General features: G+C 47.5%; 1 protein-coding gene across 1 annotated transcript; it reads right to left on the bottom strand.

Annotated features, from left to right (window-relative positions):
* Positions 1 to 2,431: 2,431 nt before the first annotated feature.
* On the bottom strand, positions 2,432 to 10,550 carry MPZ (myelin protein zero). The gene is made up of 10 exons (XM_020972056.2): positions 10,465 to 10,550; positions 9,685 to 9,779; positions 9,506 to 9,610; positions 9,062 to 9,171; positions 8,378 to 8,492; positions 5,854 to 6,020; positions 5,256 to 5,469; positions 4,091 to 4,226; positions 3,821 to 3,881; positions 2,432 to 3,658 (listed from the first exon to the last, which is right to left on the bottom strand). The coding sequence occupies exons 4-10, from the start codon at positions 9,137 to 9,139 to the stop codon at positions 3,560 to 3,562; spliced, it is 870 nt and encodes a 289-aa protein (XP_020827715.1). The 5' UTR covers positions 9,140 to 9,171; positions 9,506 to 9,610; positions 9,685 to 9,779; positions 10,465 to 10,550; the 3' UTR covers positions 2,432 to 3,559.
* Positions 10,551 to 10,822: the final 272 nt, after the last annotated feature.

The raw sequence follows: 10,822 nt of genomic DNA, 5'->3' as shown, positions 1-10,822 counted from the left end.
GAAAAGCAAGGGAGGAAAGTATATAAAGAAGGTGATTTACAGTGTCTAGACCTACAGAGAGGCCAGGTAGAATAAGAACTGAGAAAAGATCTTTGGATTTAGCCATTAGAAGACCACTGATAACCTTGGAGAGAGCAGCAGTGGAATCAGAAGCCAGATCCTAAAGGACTGAGAAATGAGTAGGAAGTGAGGAAATGATGGCACATGGCAAAGATAGCCTTTCCTAGGAGTTTGAAGAAAAAGGAAAGAGGAAGCTTGGGTGAAGTTTTGCCCTGGTGAAATTAAGGTTGTCATCAGATGTCCAAATAGGACTTTAGGGGAGGGTGAGTGATAATAATCCACAGTCACGTGACATACCCTCACAATGCCCCTGTGAAACAGGTAATACAAGTATTACTATCCCCATTTTGCAGATGCTATTCTAATAGTCTGGTTGGACAGAAAAATCCTTCTTGCAGCCTCTTAATCTTTTGTTTGTATGTGATGGATGTCTTGCTTAGGCGTTGTGAGCCAACATCTGGGGCCTCTGAAGGCCCCTTGGTAATAACGGCATTCCTTCATCCACCATTCTGACACGTATCAGCCGAAAAGATCTTTGCAGGAAACCTAAACCAGGGATCATTATTTATTAAGTGGTTATCTTTTGGTTGCTCCTTTTAAGTAACTTTCTTTTACGTAGCTTTCCTTCACTCCTTTGTTGGTTTTGACTCATTTTTTTCAGTAGTGTCTGACTCTTGGTGACCCTATTTGGGGTTTTCTTAGCAAAGATACTGGAGTGGTTCGCCATTTCCTTCTCCAGCTCATTTTACAAATAAGGAAACTGAGGCAAACAGGGTTAAGTGACTTACCCAGGGTCACGTAGCTAGAAAGTGTCTGAGGCTGCATTTGAACTCATAAAGATGAGTATTGCTGACTCCAGGCCTGGCACTCTATCCACTGAACACCACTGAAGCACCTAGCTGCCCCTTTATTCAATTAATAATCATTTATTAAACACCTAATTTAGACCATGCATTATTTTAAGATTTACAAAGCATTTTTGTATTATCTTACTTTATCCTCACAACAACCCTAATGAGACAGGTACTAATGAATAACATTAGCCTCATTTCACGTATGAGGAAAGTGAGCATCAAAGTGATTTGCTCAAGGTCACATGGCTAATCAATGTCAGGGACATTTATTTAAACTTAAGTCTTACTGATTTCAAGCCCAGCACAGATCTGGACCATTTAAATGCTTATTAAACATTTAACAATTAATTAAAAATCAGGAAGAGATATATTTATTGCAACAGAGCAAGAGAATACTAAAAAACTGAGATATACACAGCCTTCATACAACTCCTTGTAATAAGGACTGACCTATTGGACACCATTTATTGGAATTATAGAATAAATTTGAATGTAAACTACAATGGTATGTGGCTTCCACCATGTTTGAAACCACAAATCCAGACAAGATGAAAGAGAATGAAGGGAAGGAGAAACTCTTAGATTTTATTATCTATGGGGAGGAGACTGTTCTGAGATGCAGAATTCTTCAAGGCCATCCAGTTGGACAGTAGTGAAAAAGGTCCATTTTCATGCTTTTGGTAATAAGGATAGTTAATGGGCTAACTCAACTTGTCTGGAGCTGTCCAATTCTACTGGCTCTCCTATCCTCTAAAGTGCAGTGTAGAATATAGTGATTTTAATTTTAAGGTAATTCAAAGAAATTTGTTTTAACAGTTTTGTAAATGAAGATACTTTAAATTGTTGCCAGGCCAGTGTTGGGACTCACTGTTTTAACTGATTTTAAAATGGGAAGGAGGTAACTGGATTGGAAATTTCTCTACCTGTTGTCAATGCTGGCAGGGGACAGGAGGTGGGTTTTTTGTTTTAGTTTGTTTTTAAGATTAATTATAGGTGGCAGTGGTCACTGATGACATTAAGATTTTGGGGGGGGATGTGTGCTGTTGCATAAAATGGGATTATAAATTGTCTGGTATGTGAGGTCAGTTTGATATGCTCATGAGGAGAAGAAAGCCCCCTATTGTTTGATGCTCAGTACTGCACCCTGCTCAGTGCTTTGAATTTGTGGGATATACTGTCCTTTTTCATCACTACACTGTTCCATATGAAAATGACCTTAAAGAGACAACGGACCTTACAATAGAGTCTTTAATAACAGGTTGTTGTACTGGTGTGGTGGCTATGTGAATTATAAAGGGGATATGATTGATATAGTTCTGAAACCTTCACTCCTTTCCAGCCTGAAACCCAGTAACCTTAACAGGGTGGTGAGTAGCTGGGAGGTAAGACCTTCAGCGCAGGGGAGGTTTCTGGGTTTATCTGTCTTTGGGATTGGAGGAGATTAGGGGACTGGGAGTGGGGTGGAGACCGGGAGTTGTTGCCAGGAGGCTGGGGCAATAAGAGGCAGACCCTACAACTTCTGGAAATGTCAGTGTTTATTAAACATTTAACACATTTGGGGAGTCTTAGGGGAAATATACAGAATGTAGAAAAACTCTAGGCATTCATTTCCCTGTGGCCGGGACTGCATCCTATCTCTCGGTTCTTTTCTCTTTCCATTTTTGCTCTGCATTTAGTTTTTTAAAAGTCATTCCCCAAGGCCATGGCTTGGCTCACGCACCCTCCCTGCCCCCACCTCACTTCCCCACTTCCCCACGTGCCTTCTCCATATAGAAGTCCAGCCCCAGATCCTTGCTCCAAGGGGAAGAGGGAGGGGCACCTACCCTGGGAACAAAGGACCTGGCTTGGGCCAGCCCACTGATCGGCCTGGCTGTCCCTGTGTGGATTGAGCATAGAGTGGGGAGGGTATAACACTGAACATCAGAAGCCTCATGACGTCATTTGTTCTCAGTCATGGGGAAGGAGGGAAGACTGGGCACTACAGGAGAGCAGAAGGGGTAGGATGGATACACATAAAAAATAGCAAATAGATTATTTTTTTAAAAACCCTAAATCAACCCCCTAGGAAAGCTTGATCTAGGGCGTTAGCTGGGGATAGGAGATGGGGAACTAAAGGAGGGAGCTGGGTGATGTGTCTTGGAAAAGAGGGTAGAGGGAGAGGGGCAGGCTGAGTGGGAATGGGGGCCCCTCTCTTCTCAGCACCAAACACACAGCCATTATTAGGGTTGTAGGTAGGGGGGAAGAGCGGGCTCTGCTGGGCTCCCTGAGAGCCAGAGTTGGAGGGGAAGTGTGAGGTACCTGGGGACTATGGCTTGGAATGAAACTTACACCTTGGGGTGGGTTGGAGGGAGGAGAGGAGAGAGAGAGAGAGAGACTAGGCGGAGATGGGGGGCACTGGGCAGGGGTGGGGGGGAACCTAGGCCCCCATGTTCTGGCAGGGCCTGAGGGGGTGGTCACTTGTCTGAGTCCAGGCCCATCATGGTCTTGAGGGCGTTCTTGAGGCTGGTTCTACTGGGGGACTTGACGGCAGGCCGGAGCTCAGTGCCCGGCTCATCCCCTCGGAGCTCCATCTCAATGACCACTACTTGGGAGCCTTTGGAGGGCTCTGCCCCAGGCCCCCGGGCCCCTGCCCGGCCGGCTAACCGCTATTTCTTGTCTTTGCGAGACTCCCCAAGCCCTTTTTTCTTTTCACTAGCTGCTTTGGTGCTCCGGCTGTGGTCCAGCATAGCATACAGAACAGGTGTCTACAATAGGGCATATTGAACAGAAATCAGTTCTCCACACCCTCACACCTGCCCCATTCCTTTTTAACACCTCCTCCATCTTCTTTCTCTTTCTATGGTCTCTTGTCTATCATCCCCTCCCTGATAGCCCTTCTCCCCTGGATTCTTGGAGGTTCCACTGACCTGCCGGCCTCGTTTAGTTGAATCCTTGACAGGTTTGTGTAGCTTTCCCTTCTCCATGGCACTGCAATGAAAGGGGGGGAGGGGCTAGCATTGTGACTGCTGTAGGGGAGGCCCCCACCTGAGACTGGAGCCCCAGAGCTGCTGAGGTTTCCTTTCTCGGCTTCCTTTAACAAACCCCTCCCCACCTCCCACCTCCCACCCTATACGCAGTCCGGCCCCACCTGTGGTGGCCTTCCCTGATGGGCCTGAGGGCTTCCTACTCCCCCTTACCTGAGCCTTCTCTGCAGAGCAGCTTGCCTCCTGAGCCAACAGTATCGAATCAAATAGAAGAGAAGCACCAGCAGCAGCACCAGCCCCAGGACACCCCCGATCACAGCACCGAGCACCACTCCATACCTGGTGGGCACTGAGCACCAAGGGAAGGAAGAAATGAGCTTGGGAGGGGCAGGGATCTTCTGCCTGCTGCCCCTTACTTCTGAGGGGTCCCTCCCATAGGTAATAAGAAGGATGCCGAACTTCCCCCATGATAGCTGGCGGGTCATATTAAGCTTTATTTTTGCAGTGTAAAAAGACCAGGAGCCTTCCCCTTATAGCTTGTAATACAGACAGGCAGAGCACACGGTGTTTCCATTGTACCTTTGCAGTTAAGCTCTCTTTGGCTTTTTCTTTTCAGCAATCTCTGAGGTTCTTCTCTCAGGCCTATATGAGGTACTATTCATCTCCTAGCCCCACTCCCTCCTGTCTTCTGGACCACCATCCTAATTGATTTTCCAGTTTCCAATCTTTTCTCTCTCCAACATGTCCTCCACAGAGCTGCCAAAAATAAACTTTCCTAATGTACTTATTACTCTCTTGTTCAAAAAGTTGTGGCTCCCCATTGCCTCTGGTACAAAGTAAAAATTTCTCAGTCTGGCAGTTAAATTTGAACCTACCCACCTTTCCAGCTTTCTTTCACGTCAGTCCCCCCAGAAAAACTGTGTTCTAGCCAACCTGCCCTATTAGGTGTTGCTGAATGGAATGGTCCTATCTTTTGCTTCCTGAATTGGAACAAAGCATCTGCCATGCCTTGATGCCTCCTGGTGGAGACTGCCAGCCTGATGCTGCCTCACACTTCCTCTTATCTCCTTGGCTTCTTTCAAGGTTCAGCTCAAGAGCCAGCTCCTCTCTGAAGCCTTCTTTGACCCCTCCTTCCTTCATTAGTACTCCTCTTCCTCCATTTACTTGTGTTATACTTATTTGTATATTTGTTGTATGCCCCTGGTAGAGCCTAAGCTCTTTGAGGACAGGGATTGTGTTTTTGTGTTTTGTCTTTATATTCCCACTGTGTAACACAATGCCTTGTACATAGTAGTAGTTTAGTGAAAGTTCATTTGTTTAATTGAACCCCATCATTCTCTCTCTTCCTCCATCCCTTCCCCATCCTCATCCCCCATACCTTTGTCAAAGACGTAAAGTGTGACCTGAGAAGTCTTGCCAACAATGTCAGGTGGGTTTTTTACATCGCAGGTGAAGGTGCCATTGTCACTGTAGTCTAGATTGTGGATGACAATAGAGCCATCCTTCCACCGAGGGTCCCCAACCCATTGGATCCTCTCCTTGAAGGCACCCACTTCATCGATGTAGGGCTGGCCTTTGGTGTAGTGGAAAATCTATGGTATGGAATTCAGATAGAAGTGGGCCCAGGGTTCTGGTAAGTGGGGATGGGGGGAGCATTGCTAAGATTGTCTCTTCTCATCAGTGACCTAATCTAGCATAGGCACAGTGCTGGGGCAGAGTGGGATGGAAGGAGAGCGGGAATAGGGAATGATGCCAGGAGTGTGGGCACTTAGTCACAATGGCATCCAGGGGATGGACTGCCATCTGCCACCCATTGTTCCCATAATATCTCTGTCCCACTAAAATTAGGGTTAGGGCCCCTACATACTTCACCTCAACCCAAATTCTGTTCCTTCCTGCCCTTAGGTCCCTCTCTTCTGAGACTTAATGGCCCCCCCTTCAATTTTTTATTTGCTGGGTTGCACCCAGGCCCTCACCGAGATGGCGTCCCGGCCACCCTCAGGCTGGTAGCGCCAGGTGAAGGAGATGTCATCTGAGATCCACTCGGTGGACCAGAAGGAACAGTGCAGTGTCACTTTGGAGCCTACTTCGCCATGGACCTCCCTGTCCGTGTAAACTACGATAGCCCGGGCCGGGGACAACACTGAAAACACATGAGCCCCACCCAGGTCAGAGCTGGCAAGGATCTATACCAAGTACATGGTCAAGACAAGGAGCAATTAATATGAGGCGTGGGAAATCAGTGACCCAGGGGACCACACAAGCATGGAGAGGGTCAGGCCTGAGGAAATAAGAAAGGCAGAGATATAAATTATCTGTTCCTAAAGTCCTAAATCTCTGAGATCTCATCTGGACAGATCGGCATGAGCTATGTATCTGTCTCTGCTTTTCTTTATATACTGTGGGTCAAAAGAAACCAACACTACAAGTGAATCATCTTAATGCCTTTCGAGAGGTAAAGGGTGGATTATGACTGCTTTCCCACTCTCTGTCATCTGTGCCTCTTTCCCTCCTCGCTCCATTTTTATTGAGTCTAAACAGAAGAGAAAAGTTAAAGAAATGACCACAGAATGGGAACTTCTCCTCGATGAAGGTCAGGGCCATGTTGCCTGGCCATGGACTTTGTAGGACACAAACTTTCTAATATTCATCTACTGTAGTGATTGCACCCAACTGAAAGAATAGAGACAGTTCTGGGTATCTCCTCTGCCTTTGCCGGGAAGACAATATTTCTGGCCTTAGATCTTTTAGGGTGAGGTAGGTATCTAGGATAGGAGACACTGAGCCAAGCTCCCCTTCTGTGCAGGGAATTAGCTTTGGACTTGTTAGCTAGTTAGGGTCCAGGGTTAGAATCAACTTAGTCTTCCTTTGGCCAGCCTTGGAGCCTTGGCATCTTGGGTGAAAAAGATGAAACAGGACCATTCACTCCTGTCTCTCACTTAGCCCAGCTGGGCAGGGACTTTTGCCTGAGGGATGTTTAATCAGGACAAAGATGCACACATAGCCCTTGCTCCCCATAGAACTCTCCTGAGATAATGGGCACCTTCTTTTCCATCTGCCTTTGCAGATATTGAAGCAAAAAACCAAATATAGGCGTTTTGACTTGAAGCCTCTTTTAAGCATTCTACCTTTGCTCCCTCTCCCTTAAAGTCCACTGTGGCCCTGTGTCTCGACCCAGGGCTGGCACAAGGGAAGTGCTGACAGGAACACTGTGTGTGGGCAGCACCCCAAGGGGGTGATGGTGGCTGAAGGCCCCTTTGTTCCCTGTGCTGAAAGACGGCGTGGGGTGGAGGTGGGGTGAGGGATTAACCAAGCAGACAGTGCTCTATTGTCTGGCCGAAATGAGGGGCCTGGCCTGGTTGGCATGCGTGCCCCACCCCCAACGCTTCCCCCATACCTGAGTCCTCCACCTCAGCATATAGGAACATCACAGACAGCCTCTGGCAGAACCTCCCCCAGTAGGGAAGTTCTTCCTCAGGTCCAAATCCTATCTCACCTTCATTGGTGTAGACCCTTGCCCCTCTGCTCAATCAACAAGAGGTTTATTGTGAACAAAGCACTTGATAAATCTTGGAGCTCCAAGTAAACAAGTTATCGTGGTCATTATTATCTCCTCTCCATCCCCATCTCTGCTGTTCCCCACCCTCAGCTTTTTCTTGAGGTGATGAGAGGCTCAGTATAGCCTACCCAGGACAGCTGAAGTTCAAGGCTTTGGGTTCCTCAGAGACTGCTGTTCTGATTTGCCCCACTCCATCTTACTCATTTCTCCCCATTCCCCACCCCCTTCTCCAGGCTTTGGGCTGCCAAGAACCCTGCAGATAGGCCTTCCCTTCCTTACCCACCCACTGCATGACATGCCAAGCTGAGGAGAGGAAGAGAAGGATGTCAGAATGCACAGAAAGCAAGATGGCTCTATAAGAACAGTCTAGCACCTGTATCCATCCTACCCAACCCTCCCAACAAAGACAGGCAAAGACAGGAGTTGTTCCTCCTAAGAACCTTGACAACTAATTAGTTCCAAGATCCCTCCCCCAGATCACACTTGACTTTTTCTCATGTGGTCAACTATCAGGATTCTTGTCAGAGTGTGCTGAGGGGTGGGAGGGTGGGTGCTAAGTGGAGACTGGGGACCAGGTATACTGATCTTGCCCCCTCCGCACCCTCCCTGACATCTGTCTTGGCAGACTCTCAGCTATAGCTCTGAGAGCAGCCTCTTTTCCCCCATCTGGGTTTCAGCACAGCCCAGTGAGCTCTCTACAAACATCCATACACACAACCTCTCCCTCTAGAGTATGTCTGTCCCCCTTCATCTCTTCCTCCCCCCTCTGCCTTATACCATGTTCTTGTTCTCTTGGAGATAGGGGTGGTATGAGCAACAGGGAAATAAGGGTATGAGGGCGCAAGGTAGGAAGGCTGGGAGATAATGGTATAAGATACAAAGATGTGTTTGAGTGTGCCTTTGAATGTAGAGGGTGAATGGGGGGGAGCATCTCCACTTACCCAGAAAGGAGAAGAGCAGCACAGTCAGGACGGGAATGGGGATGGCTGGGGAATCCCCAGGAGCCATGGCTGGGCCTGGGGTTGGGGCCAGGACGCCTGAGGGCCTGGAAAAGTCCTGGGAAGAACAAGAAACTGAGCAGGGTCTCCTGGAACCCGCTTAAAATCCCCTGGGGATCCAGCCTGGGTGGGGGGGCTGGCCTGAGTCAGCGGCCAATTGCAGTATGGCATGTGCAATTGGGGGGTGGTGGGGAGGGAAAAGAGGAGGGGGGCAGAGCTTAGGGTGGAGAAGGAGCATTGTGTGCCCTGGATTGGGAGGCAGGGTGCATACTTCCCTACACAGACTGCTTTGTGTGAAATGGCCTCCCTTCTCCCCTATGTGGAATGTTAAGGGGGGTGGTGGTGGTGATGAAGTAGAGACAGCAGCAGGGACAGGGATAGAGACACACAGCTCTCAGATGAGGAGGGACAATGAAACCCATCCTAGGTCCCCAGGGAGCCCTTTTGAGGGGCTCCTCCCTAGTGTCCTCACCTTCCATCTACAAGCTGGGGGATATGTGTGTATGCGTATAGGAGTGAGGACATTTTTACCCAAAGATCTCCTAAGAAGATGCCCTTGTCTTCCCCTCTTGGGGACTTTTGCGGCCATACAGACCTCTGGAGATGTCTAGGTCCTCTAGGACTTACCTTACTCATCCTCCTTGCTTTCTGAGCAGAGGGATCTCTTGTCTGGGGAGAAGCCCTTTTCCTCTTTCCATTCCTCATGACATGTGTCCTTCTGAGTCAGGAAGCTCTTCCTTTCAGCAAACATTGGTGTTATATACTATTATCACTGTCTCTTTTCTTTGTTTGAATTCTCATTGGCTGCAACCTTGGGGATTCTAACTTTAAATCTCCCTTTACTCTCACCCCTTCTCCAGCTAGGCAGGGCCTCTCTAGTGTCAGACAAGGTGCTGTCCTATTTTCTTCTCACCTTTCCTATTTCTCCTTCTCTGCCTTATACTATCCATCCTTGTTCTCCTTCTCGGGGCAGAGGGTGGATGCTATGACAGATGGGCATGCTAAGGTATAAGGTGGGAAGACTTGGAGATGACTCAGCCTTCCCAGATGAAGGGCAGCAACTACACTTACCCCGGCAGAAGAGAAACACAGTCAGGACAGAGTTGGGGATGACAGAATATGGGAATCCCAGGAGCCATGGCTTGGGCAGGAGTTGAGGCCAGAAACACCTGAGGGCTTGAAAGAGACACAGAATAAGGGCTCCTGGAACCCTCTCACCTGGCCCAATCTTAGTGACTATGCTTACCCACCCTAATTCAATTTGCTGCTGTAGATGAAATTCCTTGCTTTTCAGTCAGCTAGTTTGCTTCAACTCCGTCTACAATCTCTGGTCTGTGGCTGTGACCTGGTCCATGATGTATATAAGGATATATTTGTTATTTAAGATTTTTCAACTACAAGTGCCATCCTTTTTAGTATAAACAAGATACTACAGCTAGCTCTTAGAAGATAGCTATCTTATGTAGCTCTGTGTATGTGTGTATATATACCCCTCTCCCCACACCCACATATCTCTGTAGCCCAGGTATGACGCATTTTGTTGTTCTGACATTTCAGTTGTGTCTGATTCTCTGACCCCATTTTAGGGTTTTCTTGACAAAGATACTGGAGTGGTTCGCATTGTGTGACACAGATCCCAACTGTCTCCAGGGTGTCTCTCTCTTGAGTGGGGTTGGTTGGATCACCCTACTTTTACTTACCCCAGAGAGTCTACGTTGAGGCTATTACTCCAGCTCTGAGATTCCTATGGGTAACCCTATTGTGGGCTAGTCCCACTAACATGCTCCTCCACTGCGGTATTTCCCATTCAACAAATTAGCCACTAAGACTTAATTGATTTTTTATAAAAAAGATTATTTTTAGGATAGGCCTCCCCATATATGCTGAAAAATGTTCAGTAGCCACTGATAAGTTTGATCCCATGGCCAGTTAGCATAAAAGTTTTGGTCTGTTCTATTTCCAGCCTGGGCTATTTCATCCTTCCTTAAGCAGTCTGGTGCCCCTTACCCCCCAGTCCCCCAGGGGCTCACCGTATTGGTGCCAGACTTAGTGAGGACACCTGATGAACTTTATCCCTTGTGAGCTCAGAACTCCTGTCTCAGCCTCCCACAGTAGGTGAGATTATAGATATATATTACTACACCTGGCTACTCATTAATCTTAACTGAAATATTTACTGAAAATGAAAAGCAAGCACATAGTATTTACATAACATTCCACCCATGAGTGTCAATCACGCTATCCTATCTATGCATAGAATCCATGGGGAAAGTTAACAGACATTCAAGTCTTCGGCTAGTATTACCTACAAATAGCCAGCACGAACTCACAGCTCTGGAACTATGGACTTCAGTATTCTCTTTCTTTTTATCAAAGCAAATGAGATAA

The sequence above is a fragment of the Phascolarctos cinereus genome, unplaced genomic scaffold, assembly GCF_003287225.1.
Source record: "Phascolarctos cinereus isolate Bilbo 61053 unplaced genomic scaffold, phaCin_HiC Scaffold_5;HRSCAF=322, whole genome shotgun sequence".
In the NCBI taxonomy this organism is placed as follows: domain Eukaryota; kingdom Metazoa; phylum Chordata; class Mammalia; order Diprotodontia; family Phascolarctidae; genus Phascolarctos; species Phascolarctos cinereus.
The sequence above is the reverse complement of the archived record's forward strand: the minus strand, read 5'-3'. Positions and strand labels throughout refer to the sequence as shown.